Raw genomic sequence first — 21,845 nt, 5'->3', positions numbered from 1 at the left:
AAATTATTTATTCACTGGTAATCTTCAGACTAAGCACAATCCACGTTTATTATGTACGTTTGTTTTGCTCTATAACAGAACTTCATTAAAACTAAAAGACATATCTCATTAAGATATTCTGAAACAATTTAAAAGCCTGTAGAACGTTATACGTTTAGACATACGTATATTGCTGAACTCAAACCTTCAACCATTTGTCGATTATTTATTTTTAAAAATGGGATTTAATTCGTCATTATTTTCATTTTTTTATTTTTATTAATATTGATGTATTTAATAATGTTTACGTATTTAATAATATTGATGTATTTATTAATATTAATGTATTTAACAATATTGATGTATTTAACAATATTGATGTATTTAATATTTGATGTATTTAATAATGTTTATGTGTGTATTAATATTGATGTATTTAATAATGTTTATGTATTTCTTAATATTGATATATTTAATAATGTTTATGTATTTATTAATACTGATGTATTTAATAATGTTTATGTATTTATTAATATTGATGAATTTAATAATATAGATGTATTTATTAATATTAATGTATATACCAATATTGATGTATTTATTAATATTGATGTATTTATCTTTCTTCTATTATTGAGTGTATTCCTTTTTCAACGACTTACTAGAAAAAAATGGGAAGTCTAGTCCACTTGAATAAATGAAAACATTTCACTTTCTCAACTGAAACTTCTACAAATTTAAAGTTTTTAACTTACTTAATGCTGTGTAAGTGATAGGTATGGTTGTTATTAAGTGCCAAGCGACAACATTGAACTGTTTATGCTCTGCTTGTGAAAGATATCGATACCCAAATTTTAGCAGTTATTCTGACTTCTCTGAACCACTATGAGACAGAAGTGATAGGACTAACCTCTCTAATAAATAACGTCAGTCACTTACATATTAGATTATTCGTATTCTTATCTCTAGTATATAAGTGTATGGTGGAAGCAAAACTTCAAACCTTACAGAGCATAATTTCCTAAAATTACACATTTGGTTTTATATTGTTTAAAATCGTTTTTCATACTCTCAGAATAATTTCAGTCACTCTCCAAATCTATGAACGTCTGAAAGTGAAAAAAATCGAAACATAGCCTACAACAATAAAAAGTACAAAAAATCGAAACATAGCCTACAACAATAAAAAGTACAAAAAATAGAAACATAGTCTACAACAATAAAAAGTACAAAAAATAGAAACATAGTCTACAATAATAAAAAGTACAAAAAATAGAAACATAGTCTACAATAATAAAAAGTACAAAAAATAGAAACATAGTCTACAATAATAAAAGTATAATAAATAGAATCATAGTGTACAATAATAAAACGTACAATAAACAAAAACATAGTCTACAACAATAAAAAGTACAATTAATAGAAACATAGTCTACAATAATAAAAAGTACAAAAATTAGAAACATAGTCTAGAATAATAAAAAGTACAAAAAATAGAATCATAGTGTACAATAATAAAAAGTACAATAAACAGAAACATAGTCTACAATAAATAGAAACATAGTCTACAACAGTACAAAGTACAATAAAGAGAAACATAGTCTACAACAGTACAAAGTACAATAAAGAGAAACATAGTCTACAACAGTACAAAGTACAATAAAGAGAAACATAGTCTACAACAATAAAAAGTCCAAAAAATAGGAACGTAGTCTACAATAATAAAAAGTACAATAAATAGAAACATAGTCTACATTAATAAAAAGTGTGAGAAATAAATAAATTATTCTCGTTGCCTGAGGTGATGAGAAAACTGAACTAGAACACAACATCCAACCGAGATTACGGCCCGGCATGGCCAAGTGGGTTAAGGCTTTCGACTCCCAATCTGAGGGTCACGGGTTCGAATCCCCGTCTCACAAAACATGTTCTTCCTTTTAGCCGTGGGGGCGTTTAAAAAAAAGTGACAGCCAAACCCACTTTTCGTTGGTAAAAGAGTAGCCCAAGAGTTGGCGGTGGGTGATGATTACTAGCTGCCTTCCCTCTAGTCTTATACTGCTAAATTAGTCCTTGTTTTTACTTCAATAAAATAACATTTTAAAGAATAAAATACGAATTAAATCACCTTGACCGAAAGCTTTTACAATGGAACAATATATCTGTTTCGCTGTTGAGGAGTGAAAACATTTATCTGTAAGACATAGAGATAGTAACCTTCTTTCGTGAAAGTTCTAGAGATAGTAACCTTCTTTCGTGTAAGACATAGAGATAGTAACCTTTTTTCGTGTAAGACATAGAGATAGTAACCTTCTTTCGTGTAAGTTCTAGAGATAGTAACCTTCTTTCGTGAAAGTTCTAGAGATAGTAACCTTCTTTCGTGTAAGTTCTAGAGATAGTAACCTTCTTTCGTGAAAGTTCTAGAGATAGTAACCTTCTTTCGTGTAAGACATAGAGATAGTAACCTTCTTTCGTGAAAGTTCTTTTTTCTCCCTTATAAAAACTAATTCGTTCAGACCACGCCTTTCTCTACGTCTATATCAAAAAGAAGTTATGACCTTCAAAACTGTTCACACACAGTTATAGCTTGTGGATATATTTTAGAATTGGATTAAATCAGTTTAGGAAGAGAGAGAAAGAAAGAACAAAGAAGATGACAGGTTAGCGTCCATCCTGTATAAGGATTTATTTGTTTGTTTTGTATGTAAGCATAAATTACACAATGTTATATCTGTGCTGTGTCCATCAGCAGCAGAGAAAATTGAATCCTATCGCTATAATTCCGCAGACTTATCGCTGTGTATAATAATTAGTTAATTAAGTGTTCAGAAAGAAAGGTAGCTTAACATTCACTCTGTTTTTACACATTACTTCATTAGTTGAAAAGTAAAATCAAAGATTATTTAGTTAATATCTATTGTGAAATCAAATACGATTTAATTAATATCTGGTGGGAAATTAAAGATTGTTTAGTTAATATCTAGTGTGAAAGCAAAAATTATTTAGAGTGTATCTAGTGTAAAAATAGAAATGATTTAGTTACTATCTTGTGTAAAAACAGAAATGATTTAGTTTACATCCCATTGGAAATTAGAGATTAATTAACTAATATATAGTGTGAAATCAGAGATTATTTAGTTTACATCCCATTGGAAATTAGATATTAATTAACTAATATATAGTGTGAAATCAGAGATTAATTAAGTAATATACAGTGTGATATTAGAGATTAATTAAGAAATATATACAGTATGAAATTAGCGATTAATTAAGTAATATATATAGTTTGAAATTAGAGATTAATTAAGTAATATACAGTGTGAAATCAGAGGTTAATGAATTAATATACAGTATGAATTTAACGATTAATTTAGTAATATACAGTGTAAAATTAGAGATTAACTAAGTATTATACAGCATGAAATTGTCCCCCAATGGCTCAGCAGTATGTCTGCGGGCTTACAACGCTAAAAACCGGGTTTCGATATCCGTAGTGGGCAGAGCACAGATAGCCCATTGTGTAGCTTTGTGCTTAATTCAAAGCAGCAAACACCAGCAGCAGTATGAAATTAGAGATTAAGTAAAATACAGTGTGAAATTAGAGATTAATTAAGTAAAATACAGTCTGTAATTAGAGATTAATTAAGTAAAATACAGTCTGAAATTAGAGATTAATTAAGTAAAATACAGTCTGAAATTAGAGATTAATCAAGTAATATATAGTGTGAAATTAGAGATTAATCAAATAAAATACAGTGTGAAATTAGAGATTAATGAAATAAAATACAGTGTGAAATTAGAGATTAATCAAGTAATATAAAGTGTGAAATTAGAGATTAATCAACTCATATAAAGTGTGAAATTAGAGATTAATCAAGTAATATAAAGTGTGAAATTAGAGATTAATCAAGTAAAATACAGTGTGAAGATTAAGTAATATATGAAGGTGATATTAAGCATTAATTAAATGATATAGAATGTGATATCAGCTAGAATTTTGTTAACTTGAAGGTGATATTAAGCATTAATTAAATGATATAGAATGTGATATCAGCTAGAATCTTGTTAACTTGAAGGTGATATTCATCTCTTTCTGGCCGTTACTTTAAATGGACGATGTAGAGTTCTATAATTTGTTCTACATACTCCTGCTTTACAATGAAGCAGCCATGGAGAAGAACAGTTTTTATCTACGTAACTTCAAATGCTTTCCATCCTAGACTCAAGTTTGCGTTTATTTCGCCAAATTATTTGACAAATGTATCAAGTTGAACAACAGACGTCACTTGTAGTATGTTTTGTCGTTTTCCTTTAAACGTTCAACTTTCTTCGTGAAGAACACAATTTTTTTCCCTTTCATTAACAAAAATCGAGATCAACTTTGTAGATTGAAAGTTACAAGGACAACCGGTTTAGAAGAAGAAAAACTAGAATCGAGAATGACCCAAATAAATTCTGGTTTACAGTCTAGTCTCTGGTGAGAAACTGTGTCCTGGTCACCACCAGACGTGCAGTTCTTCTTAACTAGACTTGAAGTGAAGACTCCTTCCTCTCCGACTGGCCTCACTCAGGTAAATATGTTGCTTTTCCTAAAGAAAAAAATGAATTACGTTACAAAGTTATAACCAAAGAACGTAATATAATTACATTACAAAGTTATAACCATAGAACGTAATATAATTACATTACAAAGTTATAACCATGGAACGTCATATAATTACATTACAAAGTTATAACCATGGAACGTAATATAATTACATTACAAAGTTATAACCAAAGAACGTAATATAATTACATTACAAAGTTATAACCATAGAACGTAATATAATTACATTACAAAGTTATAACCATGGAACGTCATATAATTACATTACAAAGTTATAACCATGGAACGTCATATAATTACATTACAAAGTTATAACCATGGAACGTAATATAATTACATTACAAAGTTATAACCATAGAACGTAATATAATTACTTTACAAAGCTATAACCATAGAACGTAATATAATTACATTACAAAGCTATAACCATAGAACGTAATATAATTACATTACAAAGTCATAACCATAGAACGTAATATAATTACATTACAAAGTCATAACCATAGAACGTAATATAATTACATTACAAAGTTATAACCATAGAACGTAACATAACAGAAAAATAAGAAGCTTATATAAGCTTTCAGTTTCAAATTGCTACGTTATTTTCTGAAGTTACGTATTATAAACCTATATTCTAATGAATGAACAATATATTATTAAATGGACAATGATTGGAATTCATGTCTTATTTTTCAGTTGTTATAACCACCATGTTTTACATATTTATTTAATTCAGCTAAATAAAACCAAACTCTGAAAACAAGTGTTTCTAGCGTACTTGCAAGTTTCTCTGTTGTGAAAAGTGGCCACATGAAGCTTAACGTATAAATGTACTCAAGTTCCACACCCATAAAGCTCCTAACATTACTCTAATTACTAACATTACTCTAATTACTAATATTACTCTAATTACTAACATTACTCTAATTACTAGCATTACTCTAATTACTAGCATTACTCTAATTACTAACATTGCTCTAATTACTAGCATTACTCTAATTTTTAGCATTACTCTAATTACTACATTACTTTAATTAGCATTACTTACTACATTACTAGCATACTCTAGCATTACTAATTACTATTACTCTAATTACATTACTCTAATTACTAGCATTACTAATTACTATTACTCTAATTACTCTAATTACTAGCATTACTCTAATTACTAACATTACTCTAATTACTACAGTACTCTAATTACTAACATTACTCTAATTACTAGCATTACTCTAATTACTAGCATTACTCTAATTACGAACATTACTCTAATTACTACAGTACTCTAATTAATAACATTACTCTAATTACTAGCATTACTCTAATTACGAACATTACTCTAATTACTACAGTACTCTAATTACTAACATTACTCTAATTACTACAGTACTCTAATTACTAGCATTACTCTAATTACTAGCATTACTCTAATAACATCTTTCACACTTCACGCACAGAAATCCTCTTGTGAATTGTTACCAAGTGATATGATATATCTTTCTGTGAATAGTGACCACATGATATCTTATACCTTCTGGTGAATAGGAAACATACGGTATGATATGAATAGTTACAACATGTTATTGAATGTCCTTTTGAAAATAGGTACACTTAGTATGATGTATCATCTTATGAATAGTTGCTTCGTGATATAACATACGATATTCTATTTAACTACCACTTGCTATCGTTTCTCCTGTGGTATGTTATGCATATTTATTTCCAAGAGTGGGGTGTTTCTCTGTCAACTACATTTGCTTTCACAGTTGTCTATGGTCATCTTTGTATATTAATTAGACCACCTAGTTACTATCCCAGTTGTTTGGTCATCTTGGTATATTAACTGGACCATCTAGTTACTATCACAGTTGTCTATGGCCATCTTGGTATATTAACTAGACCATCTAGTTATAATTGTCTTCTTGATATATTAACTAGACCATCTAGTTACTATTACAGTTGTCTATGGTCATTTTGTCATTAACGAGACCATCTAGTTACTATCACAGTTGTCTATAGCCATCTTGGTATATTAACTAGACCATCTAGTTATAATTGTCTTCTTGATATATTAACTAGACCATCTAGTTACTATTACAGTTGTCTATGGTCATTTTGGTGCATTAACGAGACCATCTAGTTACTATCACAGTTGTCTATAGCCATCTTGGTATATTAACTAGACCATCTAGTTATAATTGTCTTCTTGATATATTAACTAGACCATCTAGTTACTATTACAGTTGTCTATGGTCATTTTGGTGTATTAACGAGACCATCTAGTTACTATCACAGTTGTCTATAGCCATCTTGGTATATTAACTAAACCATCTAGTTGACCATGGTCATCTTGGTATACTATGGTGACAATTAGTGGCTACTACTATTGTTTAAGGTCATCTCACATGTTAAGTAGACCATCTAGTGGCTGTCAATGTTGACTAAAGTAATCGCACAATATTTATGTAGTCCATCGCGTGTACGACTTATACTTTTAGGTTTTCACTGCTTAACACCATAATGGTGTGTACACTTATTGAACTTTACTAAATCTCAATACTTAACAGAAATACACAAAAAATTAAAGTAGGAATATCTACCTTGATTAATAGAAAACAAGTAGACTACGTGGGTTATAACTAAAGACAACTCTAATAAGAGATGTAGGTTCTTAAGTATATTGTTTAACGTACGTATCATTCTTAGAACCAAGTGCTAAGTATAGGTACTTCAGTATACTGTTTAACGTACATATCATTATTAAAACCCAGTGTTAAATATAGGTACTTCAGTATACTGTTTAACGTACATATCATTATTAGAACCCAGTGTTAAATATAGGTACTTCAGTATACTGTTTAACGTACATATCATTATTAAAACCCAGTGTTAAATATAGGTACTTCAGTATACTGTTTAACGTACATATCATTATTAAAACCCAGTGTTAAATATAGGTACTTCAGTATACTGTTTAACGTACATATCATTATTAGAACCCAGTGTTAAATATAGGTACTTCAGTATACTGTTCTAACATACATATCATTCTTAGAACCAAGTGCTAAATATAGATACTTCAATATACTGTTCTAATGTAGATCTTATTATTAGAACCTAGTACTAAATATAGATACTTCCATATGATATTCTAACGTACATATCATTATTTGAGCCCAATATTAAATACAGATATTTTTTGTATACTGTTGCAACATAGTACAATTATTTAGAATACATTCCTTAACTTGTTTGTTACTTTGATCTGTTTACGTCAATATTTTATAAATCCTAAAAGTTTTAGTTATAATCAAATCATAACGAAAGAATTTCTGAAACGAAATGTTTAATATTTTGAATTCATAACGATATAAAATAACATGAAACATTATTTATTGACTTAAGTATTCTATATAGGCCTTCTATCGAGGTGAAAGGACTTTGTGAACAATTTGGTGTTTCGTGGAAACTGAAGGATGCAGGTCTTTACTTATATTATAGGTTTGTTTCCTTTAATTTTATATAATTAGTGTTATTTATGTATTAATGATAACTAAATGATAATTTTGTTATTACATCATGTCCCGCTATGTACAAAAGTTCCTTTTTATAATTTTCCTCAAATAAGTGAACACAAACATACACACACAAAGAAAGACACGAAATGTAGGACGAGTATTTTCAATGTGACCTGGTTACCTGAGTTTTTTTTCACTTCTGACATGAATAGCAACCCTATATTCTACTTTCATGAAGCTACAGTCGTGCAAAAGAGATTGGGAAGGAAAAAAATTTTGCGCCTATTCTAAAGCGAGAATACAAATAACAATAAAATATATATTAGTTTACGTGGCTTGCTCGTGACTCGGTTTGTTCTCCCACAGTTCTAGAGCTAGTAGAAATGAGCTTGCCAGTAAAACTCGAGGTGGCTCAGTGGGTGTTTTTATCGACGTGGTATAGTCGCCATAAGGGATTATTAAACACAAAGTATGTAGTCAGAGATCGCTTGTACCGAATCTGAAATCGGACGTTCTGTAACTCACCCTCATTTCTCGGAGTCGATGTTTTAAACTTCTTCTCGCGGAACTACATGTGGTACATGTGCTCGTGACCATAGGAAAATGTCGTAACCTTCCTCTAAAGAAGAAATTAGCTCTCCATTCACTAGTGATGTTTGGTGAAAAGATAATAGATTTTCCAAATTTTTCACCACAAATATTTTATTTTATTTTTGAAATGACTTTTCTACGAAGGTTTTCATAAAGATACAGCTGGAGCAGTTTGGACAAACCATTGTTTGTAAGTAATTCATTAACAAAATAGTTTACTATTGATCCATTTCTATTTGTAACATTATTATTATTATTTTTTTGCATTTTGTATCTGTGTATAAAAATGGTAGAGGGCGTGATAGTGACATGGAAACATGAAACAAGTTTGGTAAAAGAGAACTTGGATAAAAAATAAAACCTGTTCGCAAAGAATAATCTGTTCATTCATCCATTTATTCATTCACGATATGATTACTGCGGCTGTATCGAGAGACTCTGGTAATAAAAGACAGTGTATGTTCCACGATATTATAGTAGAACCCAACAGGCAGCCAGATACTGTAGTAGGACCCAACAGGCAGTATATTTACTAGGATAGTATAGGTGGACCCAACAGGCAGTATATGTACAGGATATTGTAGTAGGATCTAGCAGTCAGTATATGTACAGGATATTGTAGTAGGATCTAGCAGTCAGTATATGTACAGGATATTGTAGTAGGATCTAGCAGTCAGTATCTGTACCAGGATACTGTAATAGGATTAAACAGACAGTATGTGTTCTGTCATGATATAAGAGAGTGTATTATTTTGTGAGTTTAGTTTTTCATAACAAGGCAATTAAAAGCAATTATTTTGAAGGAAACAGAATGATAAGTTTAGTTACGTAACTCAGTGAGAAATGTGCAGTATTTTGAAGGAAACAGAATGATAAGTTTAGTTACGTAACTCAGTGAGAAATGTGCAGTATTTTGAAGGAAACAGAATGATAAGTTTAGTTACGTAACTCAGTGAGAAGTGTGCAGTATTTTGAAGGAAACAGAATGATAAGTTTAGTTACGTAACTCAGTGAGAAATGTGCAGTATTTTGAAATAAGCAGAATGATAAGTTTAGTTACGTAACTCAGTGAGAAGTGTGCAGTATTTTGAAATAAGCAGAATGATAAGTTTAGTTACGTAACTCAGTGAGAAGTGTGCAGTATTTTGAAGGAAACAGAATGATAAGTTTAGTTACGTAACTCAGTGAGAAATGTGCAGTATTTTGAAGGAAACAGAATGATAAGTTTAGTTACGTAACTCAGTGAGAAGTGAGAAGTGCAGTATTTTGAAAGTGTGCAAAGGAAACAGAATGATAAGTTTAGTTACGTAACTCAGTGAGAAATGTGCAGTATTTTGAAGGAAACAGAATGATAAGTTTAGTTACGTAACTCAGTGAGAAGTGTGCAGTATTTTGAAATAAGCAGAATGATAAGTTTAGTTACGTAACTCAGTGAGAAGTGTGCAGTATTTTGAAGGAAACAGAATGATAAGTTTAGTTACGTAACTCAGAGAGAAGTGTGCGTTGTGTTTATATTTCATTGATGGTGAGGCCATTGAACGTCGAGTGAAATTTATTAATGTCAAAGATAAAGAGATTTCTAGAAGGCGAGCAGATGATCAAGTGATAAACATATAAATAGTGTGAGACGAGCAGGAACAGCAGACAGACAAAACAGAAGAAAAAGGAAAGACATTAGAGGTACAAGTTCGGCCAACGAAAATTAAAGGTAAACTTAGAATAGACCTAAGAGGATTTTTGACAAGAGAAAGATACGTAGTGGTAAGATAACCCTGTGATCTCTATTGTCTAAACAATTTGTTGTACACACGTGTAACTAGTTCGAATATATATATATATATATATTATTTTGAAAACAAGTGGAATGTGTTCTGTTCGTTTGTTTTTTAATTTGTCACCAACAAGTCACAAACAGCTGCTATAGCAATCATATTATTTAATCTACGTATTAGATGCTACGACTATATATAATATTAAGGATAATAAAACCAATATTCTGACATGTTACTGAATATTATAGTAGGATCCAACTAGTGTTATGTGCACCATAATGATATAGTAGGAACCAAACAATTGAATGTATACCAGGATATTGTTGTGCAACCCAACAGACAGTATACGATATTGTAGTCGGACCCGTTCAGCCTTTATGCTATCCAATTTACCAACTTATCCCTCACACATATAGATATAATTTTTTACAAGTAGTTTTTTATGTGACATGCATCTTGACAACTACTTTCTGAAAATCCAGATACACCAAACACACAATATTACCATCGTCCACATAAGCAGTAACCTTTTAAAAGAATGCCGAAAGATTAGTAAGGTAAAATTTTCCGTTAGTAAAACTGTGTTGACAATCCAACAAAATTCTACACTTTATTAAAAGACTTCTTAAGCGTATTTTATCGGACTTTCCAAAACTTTTCTCACAACTGAAATAAAAGCAATGGGTCTTTTATTGCTGGGACAGTTTTTATTACCTCCCTTGATAAGAGAAGTACCTCAAGGCAACTTCTAATACTCTGGTACCTGCCCACTATTCAAGGACTGACAAAACAATAGTAGTAAGTCGCTCGTATATCCTACAAAAACCCCTGGGGAAATACTATGTGGCTCAGAAGCCTTATTATTCTTTAAACTTCCCAATTATTTTATTAATCACTCAGAATTAATACAATTATATAGTTCGATCTTGTTTCTGCCTGTCAACTGTTCAAGATATAGAACTCTACTTAAATCTTCATTAGTAAAAAAACAAATAATAATCTAAATTTAACAACCCAGCCATCTTATAGCCATCAAATATCAGTCTTCCTTTATCATGCTTCAAGGTCCTACTCCCTCCTAACATTTTGTTTATCCTTTAATGTATTTAAAGAAATTCTTACTGTTAATTTTACATTTTTATCGACATTTTTCCGTACATCTTTTTTAATGTTCTAGTTTCCTGCTTCATCAACTTCCTTGATCTTTGATAATCTTCTAAATCTCCTGCCATACTATTCATTTTAAATTTCTTAAAATTATTGTGCATTTAGTTACTTTTATTTTTTATACTCGTTATGAATCAACCTGGTTTTTAACTTGCAGCTACTTAAAAAAAAAACCACACTTAAAGAACGCTTTAAATGCTGTTTAAGGCTTCAAGTGATAGATACATCATGTAAATAAATCTTTTAAAGTTTCAAGTTGATTAATCTGTTGGTTTAATTGACAGGTTTGGTCACTACGTGGCAAGCAGTTTCCTGTTTAGAAGGACACCGAACATTAACCATTGGTTTAGAGGTACGTAGCATAATTTTATGCGCATCCTGTCTGAAAAATTTAATCAGATGTATCATAAAAATAAACAAAAAGATAACTACATAACAGGTTAACCATATATTTGTCTTGCCTACTATAACTACTTATGTATGTGTGACTTGTCGCTGACACTTCAGGTAGGTGTTTACAGTTAGGGTTGAATACTAGGTTTAGCTGGAACCAGTTACGTATTTAACCCCCGGATACTGAAAAACTGGAATATAGTCACATAGAATTATTATAGACACGCAACTGTTAAAAGTTGTGATAGTTGACTACGAACCTACAATACGTATAAACCGGTATCATGAATTTCTTTATGTAAAGGACGACTAATACCTTTTTTATGTGAAGTCATTCCAAGTCCATTTTCTGCGTGGTACGTTGTGTTAGTGAAATTGTGTTAGAATTATAGAACTAGAGAAAGCGTTTCTAACTTTAATTCGTTCTCAGGCATTTATATTTACACGGAAATGTGGCTTAAGCTGAAATTTTCAGGGCATTTCTATACTGAAGTATCTCCAGACCAAAGCAGATGGTTTGAATTATATAGTAAGTTATTTGGACCATGACGACTTTGAGATATTCATATAAATTATTATTATTTTAGAGTTAGAATTAAAATTTTGTTCAGTGTTTCTTTCATTGTACCTTTTTTATTACTGACAAACAACGTAATTTATGAAAACACAGTTAAAATATTTCCAAGGGTATTACGAAAATTGTAAGATAAACAGCAAAATACCGGAGAAGGCTATTAATGTAAGATAAACAGCAAAATACCGGAGAAAGCTATTAATGTAAGATAAACAGCAGAATACCGGAGAAAGCTATTAATGTAAGATAAACAGCAAAATTCCCGAGAAAGCTATTAATGTAAGATAAACAGCAAAATACCGGAGAAGGCTATTAATGTAAGACAAACATCAAAATACTGGAGAAGGCTATTAATGTAAGATAAAGAGCAAAATACTGGAGAAGGCTATTAATGCTGTATATAAATGTTTGATTGACTTTTGTTCGTATTTCATGCAAGAATCAAATCATTACAGTAAAGTTGATAATAAAAGGTTAGACAGATCACAACTGGAAGACTGACCAGCTTACATTTTATATCATAAGTACATCATTTTATATCACTGTTTATATCAAATAAACAGTGTTATTTGTTGTTATGTAAGAATCTGGTTTGAAAATGACAAATCGATAACAGTTATAGTTCACTTGTTTGATCTGATTCACACAGTGACAGATGTTATACATGAAAATTCATGTTACCTTTAACACCAATACTATATGTGTCCCGGATGTCAGATGAATCTTGTAGCGAACGGTAGAACTCTTCAGTTTCTGTAGATTGGCCAATCGTTTTTAGACCGCCATGTGAAATTATCAAAAGTTGCTAAAGCGTCTGATGTTCCTTCAGGATGTATTCTCCCTCGCGTGGTTTGGTCTATGATATCTAGATCAAGGTTTACGATACTCACTGTTAGAGCTGTGTAACAACACTATCACCTCATGTACTACAGGTTTCTTACTTGTACTGACCTGTTACTTATAGAAGCTGAGTAACAACACAATCACCTTATGTACTACAGGTTTCTTACTTGTAATGACCTGTTACTTATAGAAGCTGTGTAACAACACAATCACCTTATGTACTACAGGTTTCTTACTTGTACTGACCTGTTACTTATAGAAGCTATTTCTTCATCTTATAAGAAACTGTTGAATTCAATATCAGTTTCTATCTTTAAATATAAGAACATTTTTAGAAATATGTGTGGGGATTAGATAATCGTTCTTGGTTCAGGTCTTGTCGCTTGTTCATTTTGTCACACCATTACATCTGAGACATGGAGAAGCCTTTTTAACATAATTATGATTCAACAGGAAGTTCCAGGCCCGTGTGTAGAATGCTTATTGAGAGGAAATTCCAACACATATTGTGTGAAGTACAATCTATGTGCAAAGGACGGGACATTCCACTTAGACAACTTGGAACATTCAGCTTAGGAAACTTGAATTAATAAGTGCTATAAGATTAAATTTAGATTTAATTAAAACTAAATTAAACAGTTACGTGACTTTTCACGTAAAATACACGAACATACAGTTCTAGAACAAGTGGACTATGTTACTATTTGTTTACTGCTACAAATTATCGTCAGCAAATCACAGACACCTACTGTAAAGATTCCGACATACAAGACGTGACACTAGTAATACAACTTCGTACTTCCAATCATAAAGTGTCAACAAAAGGCATTGCATGCGACTATTTCAAGGCATAAATGCTACTGGTTTGTCAGAATAATGTGGAGTATATATGAAACGTTAAACACAACTAGCTACACTTTATCTAGGTGAGCATAGTTTTTGTTTTTTACATTAAAATAGGGGGTTTGGTCGAATTCCCTCCGCATGTGCGTTAGTTTTTACGGTTCAACAGAAAGTCTTACTTGTAACTCAACATTAAATTTTTCATGTGAAAGACAAGTGTCCTGAAAATGAGAAATGGTGAAATTTTTAATGTTAATAGCATTATTTTAAAGGAGAACTGTCATAGTTTGATCTTAGTGAAATATTTCTGTTATGTTTTATTAGTTTCTCTGTACATTTATTATATCTTATTAATGATACGTTCTGTGATAGAGAATAAACCACTTTCAGTACTTCTTTAATATTATCATTTCTACATTTAAACAAGCGGATAAAATGAAAAAAATAATAAAACTGTTTATCTTTGATAGTTATCTGAAGTAATCCCTCAGATCTGTTGGAAAATGTTAGCATACCCATGTTTTAACAGTAACGTGAAAATAGTTTATAGTTGATCGGACGTTTCTAGCTCTTGAAATGACTGCTGAAATGACCCATGTGAGAAAGAAGAATCCATCTACTGTTGGGTGAAGAATCCATCTACTGTTGTGTACTTCCGTTTCTCGTTCGCATGCAATTTTATTTACCTTTAAAGAATCTTAGATTCTAGTGGAAACTAAGCGATAGAAACACAAGTAATGCTTTATAATCTTCCAACGTTGCAGGAAAGCTAAACTAATATTAAATCAGACACATTGATTTCAGGTAGAATGTACACAGTTGAACAGATTAATTTCAGATCCCACGATTATAATGCTAGAGCAATATAAGAAAAGTTGTGTATAATATTATTTCAAGTTGCTGTTTAACTAACTGTTTAAAGAAGAGAAACACCCCCAGGATTCTTGAGACATGAGTGTTCCTGATATGAACGTTGTTGAGGAGGGTGCTACTTTCTGTCTTTTGTTATTGTTAAACAGTAAAACACCCCCAGGATTCTTGAGACATGAGTGTTCCTGATATGAACGTTGTTGAGGAGGGTGCTACTTTCTGTCTTTGTTATTGTTAAACAGTAAAACACCCCCAGGATTCTTGAGACATGGGTGTTCCTGATATGAACATTGTTGAGGAGGGTGCTACTTTCTGTCGTTTGTTATTGTTAAACAGTAAAACACCCCCAGGATTCTTGAGACATGAGTGTTCCTGATATGAACGTTGTTGAGGAGGGTGCTACTTTCTGTCTTTTGTTATTGTTAAACAGTAAAACACCCCCAGGATTCTTGAGACATGAGTGTTCCTGATATGAACGTTGTTGAGGAGGGTGCTACTTTCTGTCTTTTGTTATTGTTAAACAGTAAAACACCCCCAGGATTCTTGAGACATGGGTGTTCCTGATATGAACATTGTTGAGGAGGGTGCTACTTTCTGTCGTTTGTTATTGTTAAACAGTAAAACACCCCCAGGATTCTTGAGACATGAGTGTTCCTGATATGAACGTTGTTGAGGAGGGTGCTACTTTCTGTCTTTTGTTATTGTTAAACAGTAAAACACCCCCAGGATTCTTGAGACATGAGTGTTCCTGATATGAACGTTGTTGAGGAGGGTGCTACTTTCTGTCTTTTGTTATTGTTAAACAGTAAAACACCCCCAGGATTCTTGAGACATGGGTGTTCCTGATATGAACGTTGTTGAGGAGGGTGCTACTTTCTGTCTTTTGTTATTGTTAAACAGTAAAACACCCCCAGGATTCTTGAGACACGAGTGTTCCTGATATGAACGTTGTTGAGGAGGGTGCTAATTTCTGTCTTTTGTTATTGTTAAACAGTAAACCACCCCCAGGATTCTTGAGACATGAATGTTCCTGATATGAACATTGTTGAGGAGGGTGCTACTTTCTGTCTTTTGTTGTTGTTAAATAGTAATATTTTCTTGATATTCACGTTTTGTATCATTCCAAATACACTGTGGGAAAAGCTCTGTTTAGAACAGTTTGTGTATAATTTAAGTTATAATTGTTTTTGTCTTCTTAGTTGTAACTCTACAGTTTAGTTTCCCATAGTGGACGCAGCATATAGTTTAATGTAATTTCCACATCCTTTACGAATACGACTTTTGTTATTTTGTTTTTATTTCCTTTCAGAGGGTTCACCCTTATCGTGAAACTAGGATCATCAAAGACTACGAGGTTCCAGAGACTAACTTTAGCTGTGCTCACAAGAAACTGGGTGAGTACTATGCTGACCTGGAAACACGCTGTCGGGTGTACCATGTTTGTTTGGTTGACATTGGTGGTCAGGTGAAGCCAACAAGTTTCGTCTGTCCAAACGGAACTCTTTTCAATCAGGCTTCGCGTGTGTGTGGACCAGCTGATCGAGTGCATTGTAGCCTAGCAACAAACTACTACGAGAATCTGCACGGAGATTTCTACAGAAGGCGAGACGATTATGGTGACCTCTCTGACCACATTGAGTTCATGAAAATATTTCCTCAATCAGCTGAGGTTTCTCGATTATCTGCCAGAGGTGACATCAACGACTTTGGCGAAGATTTGCAAATTCCAGAAGAACAGAGAGAATCCTTTGTAACAGAAAGATCACCCCTAATAAGGCGTCTACGTCGAAGAAAATTGAGAAGAAGACCAGGTAAAGTCAGAAGAAGAAATCAGTCGCGTCCCAGACAATTTGCACAAACAGGCACTGTACGGGTTACTGGTGACTCACGTGTTTCACACAAAAGAACCTTTCCACCCTCGTCATACGTAAATGTACTTCCCGAAAATCACTCAGAAACTTTCTATACTCATGTGAGAAGAACAGGTACGTCCAAGCCACCTAGTGCCATTGTTGGAACCAGTTCTATTACTACAACTTTATCCATGCAGGCAACTGAGTTGACCACAGCCACTGAAGAAACACAGCCACTTGTGAACCCATTTGTTTATCAGTCTCTCAAAACGTCAGAACTACAACCTCCTATTGGGCAGAGCAGTGAAGATGTTTTAAAAGAATCACAACCTGAACTTCTAAAGGATATCTCGCGACCAGAGAACGAACATTTATACAAAGATCCTCCAAACATCCAAAAAATAACTCTTTCAGACAATAGTCGTACACCAGAAATTCCAGTTGAACATCCAGCAATAACTGAAGCGCAACCACTTATCCAGTTGAATTTACAACTGAAGAAAGAAAATTCAAATTTTCAAAAACTCAATACTTACTCTAAGAGCCCCTTACCACTGGATCATTCTGTCGTCCAGGCAACAGGTCAACAAACGCTAAATTCTGAGCTGAAGGTAAATGTGAGAGAAACTAATTCTAAATCTCCTATAGTTAACCAACAAATATCAGTGAATCCGTCTTTCTACCAATCAGTAAGTCAGCCGAAACTACTTTCTGCAGAAGATGTAACTTTAGAAAACGGGTTTAATAAAGAGATAAATTCAAAAAATAGCGAATCGTTTAATGATAATGATGTTAAGTCACCTTCTCTTTCGGTTGATGAAGTAAGAATCTTTCAAAAACCCAATAATTCTTATGTTGCAGAAATGCAACCCCAACCCATCTTATTGAATTCATCTGGAAAAACAGAGAAGTCATCCGGCTCTCCCGGGATTGCAGGAAAAGGCGATACTCTCGAGTCTTATTCACCAGATAACTCTAGTCCAATTAGGTCAGAGAACTTTAGGGATCACATTAAACCAAATATTCCATTTTATCAAGAACCAAGGAGAAAACACTTTAGGACACAACAGTACAGAAGAACCACTGCCCCACCACAGCTAGTAGCTGATGGCCCAAAAATGCTTTCACGCAAACAACAAGACGTCAGACGTATTTCTAATAATGATCGTCGTCGTGGTTTAAGACGTAGGCAAGGTCGCAGACGTCGTCCATTAAGGAGAAGGAATGGTCTTTACAGACGACAGCAAATAAACACATCCGAAGGAACAAAGCTGATATTATTAGGTGACTCAGCACCTAAACGTAGCACTCAGAATTTTAAATTGGTAACAGAAGAAGTAAATAATTTTACACCATCTGTTGCCAGTAGAACCAGTATACAAAATTCAGCACATGATTCAATGAAACATTCAAATGATGTTCAGGTTCCTGCTGCAGCATCGTCATCTCAGCCTTCTAGATTGTCATTTACACGTCGTCAAAATACTGCTGTGGATAAACTTCGTCAGAAAGATCAAGTGAGAAACGAGTCAAACGAATCAATTCAAAATATGTTTGTGGGTAACACAAATCTTAATTCCAATCTCCCGAGTGACCCCTTTGCCGATCTTTATCACCAGCCCCACCGACAGTCATCAACCAGTATTGATGTTTGGTCAATTACTGATAATAACCCTGAGAAGAACGCCACTAGTACTTTAGGAAAAGCACACGAACTGCAGCCTTATTCAATGGAATCATATTCAGGAGAGTCAAAAACGGCTTCTAGTTTTCAGTCTTCAGAACATAATCTAACCAGTATGGAAACGCGTCGAAAACAAAAAAGTACTCCAATCACAAATATAGATAATAAAAATGTTGAAGGTAGTCAACCTCCTGAAGGAACTTCATTATTCTCTTATCAGTCACCAGATAGAAATGTTGATGTTGTCCCCAACAAAGAAGATAAAATTGTTGGAAACAGTCAGTTTGATGAAGAAACTTCATTATTTTCGTATCAGTCACCAGATAGAAATGTTGATGTTGTCCCCAACAAAGAAGATAAAATTGTTGGAAACAGTCAGTTTGATGAAGAAACTTCATTATTTTCGTATCAGTCACCAGATAGAAATGTTGATGTTGTCCCCAACAAAGAAGATAAAATTGTTGGAAACAGTCAGTTTGATGAAGAAACTTCATTATTTTCGTATCAGTCACCAGATAGAAATGTTGATGTTGTCCCCAACAAAGAAGATAAAAATGTTGAAAACAGTCAGTTTGATGAAGAAACTTCATTATTTTCGTATCAGTCACCAGATAGAAATGTTGATGTTGTCCCCAACAAAGAAGATAAAGTTGTTGGAAACAGTCAGTTTGATGAAGAAACTTCATTATTTTCGTATCAGTCACCAGATAGAAATGTTGATGTTGTCCCCAACAAAGAAGATAAAAATGTTGAAAATAGTCAGTTTGATGAAAAAACTTCATTATTCTCTTATCAGTCACCAGACAGAAATGCTGAAGTTGTCCTCAGTAGAAAACCACAAAACAATAGTTTATCTGATCTTCTATCATCTATGCCCCATAATAGAGATAATTTTAAATCTTTTCCTAACACTCAGCTTCGTCGTTTTTCTATTTCTGGCAACACAGAGGAATCTAGTGGTGTAATTTCTGAAAGTAGAATCAGTGGTGACTTGGCATATGACACTGTTCCAGTGAGTGCATTTAGGTCGAGAGCCAGTGGTGACAAGGTGAACAGACCACGAGGTGGAAGACGATTTCGTAAAAGAAAGAGAAAAATGCGGAGGAACAAACGTTCGGATGGTAGTTCTAAACCGCTTCTTCCATCAGAAATTGAGACTTGGAGAGTTCCCTACAGAACTAGTTTTCAGTGTACTGACAAAGTTGCAGGTTATATCTATGGCGATATAGAAACTGACTGTGAAATGTTTCATGTCTGTATTCCTCTTGGGAAAGGCAAATTGCTTGACTACAGACTTTTCTGTGCTAATGGAACTGCTTTCAATCAAGAAACAGGAACTTGCCAAGGAAAAGAAACTTTCGAGTGCTGGAAGGTAAACAAATATTTCATATATAATAAAGTTCGACACTACCTTCTTGGAGGTAAACAAGTAAAAAACAAGCCTTTCAAATATCCCAAACGTAGTAGAAGAGATGTCATACCTGAAGTAAGTGACCAAACTAAGCCAATAACGTCCTTCACGTGTGATGGCAAACCTCCCGGTGGCTACTATCCTGACTATGACACTGGGTGTCAGCTCTTTCACCTGTGTGCTCCTGCAGATGGAGGAATAACAATCGATCTAAAATTCTGGTGTGGTAATGACACCATTTTTAACCACAGAAAACTCACGTGTGAACCTCTAGGAGAGGCATCTTGTGAACCAGATAAAGTTTTATCAGTTGAACACCAAATATTTGTTCTAAAACAAACATCTCGCATCGAAGAATCTCTCGGTCAAAAACAACAAGATTTTCGAAACTTCCAGCACCTAGAGGAAAAAGAACAAAACCTTTTTGTCTCCTGATTTTTAAACCCCTTAAAAGTATAAAAGATTTATTTGCATCTGAGAAATATTATGGTCTGTGTTTACGATGTAGCTCCAAGCCTTACCTCAAAACTTAGAAAAACAATAGAAGACCTTGGTAAACTCAGTTCACAAGATGAACTATGTCACTTGTGGACTGAGTTTACGAGGTGACTCCAACTGTTGCCTTAAAACCTACAAAACAATAGGAGAAGACCTTGGTAAACTCAGGTCGTATGATGAACATATTGTACCACTTACCTTTACGTCGAAATGAGCTGTTAAGTTAAATGGTAACCTCAAGTTGTGTTTCTTAGTGTCCACCCTTTTCTCATTAATTCACACAAAATGTTTTTGTCTATTTCACCTGTAATAACGCTATAACGTTGTAACGGACGTGATATAAGCTGTCACGTGCGATCTAATGAGTACAATTAAAAGACATGCGCAATTGTATACACAATTAATTAATAAAATATGAATGTCGTACTTCAAGTCTAAATATTTGTTTGGAAAATTACATCATTAATGTATGAAACTGTGCACATCAAAAATTCTACTCACAAAATATGTTCATTTTTCAGAAACAGATGTTAATCTTTGTAGCTTTTTGTTATTACACTATCAACCAATCAGACTGGTGTATATCTTGCAGTAGTATGGTATTAAACAATCAGAACAGGTGCTATTCCTTTGTAAAAATGTGTTCTGAAGACGGTTGTTGTGGGTATTAAATAAACAGAGAACAATGTTGCTCACTCTCTTTGTTAACCTGAAGATGACCTAAGAAGGTTGAAACGTTGTTTATATTATATTTTAATTCTCACACCAGCCATATTTAGAATACATCTATATTTACTTTGACAGGTGTATAAGTACATTTATATTTACTTTGACAGGTGTATAAGCCTGACATAGCCAGGTGGTTATGGCGTGCGAATTCCCGTTGCACCAAACATGCTTACCCTTTTAACCATGAGAGCGTTATAAAGTGATAGTCAATCCCACTGTTCTTTGGTAAAAGAGCAGCCCAAGAGTTGGCGATGGGTGGTGATGACTAGAGATAAAGGTTGCAATTTTGTAAAGTGGATTTCTCTATGTGTTTGCATTTCGATACCATCTATATTATTTATTTTTTTAGAACTATTTGGAATGCTACATTGTAACAAATCCTTTTGACAGTTGATATTACATGTAATATATGCTCTCAATAGTTATCTCCATGTTGCACGCCACTAGAGGGTACCACAACCCATCTCAACCTCGGGAGTAAAGATAATGGTGTCACCGGAGAGAATCACGTAAT

The 21,845-nt window shown here is 33.1% G+C and overlaps 1 protein-coding gene across 1 annotated transcript; it reads left to right on the top strand.

Annotated features, from left to right (window-relative positions):
• Positions 1-4,425: 4,425 nt before the first annotated feature.
• LOC143256380 (uncharacterized) lies at positions 4,426-21,028 on the top strand. Its single transcript, XM_076513555.1, has 4 exons — positions 4,426-4,547; positions 8,003-8,086; positions 11,918-11,985; positions 16,466-21,028. Exons 2-4 carry the CDS (start codon positions 8,062-8,064, stop codon positions 20,537-20,539), a joined length of 4,167 nt encoding a protein of 1,388 aa, XP_076369670.1. The 5' UTR covers positions 4,426-4,547; positions 8,003-8,061; the 3' UTR covers positions 20,540-21,028.
• Positions 21,029-21,845: the final 817 nt, after the last annotated feature.

The sequence above is a fragment of the Tachypleus tridentatus genome, chromosome 7 (assembly GCF_004210375.1).
Source record: "Tachypleus tridentatus isolate NWPU-2018 chromosome 7, ASM421037v1, whole genome shotgun sequence".
Taxonomy (NCBI): Eukaryota; Metazoa; Arthropoda; class Merostomata; order Xiphosura; family Limulidae; genus Tachypleus; species Tachypleus tridentatus.
This window is presented reverse-complemented; position numbering and strand designations above follow the sequence as displayed.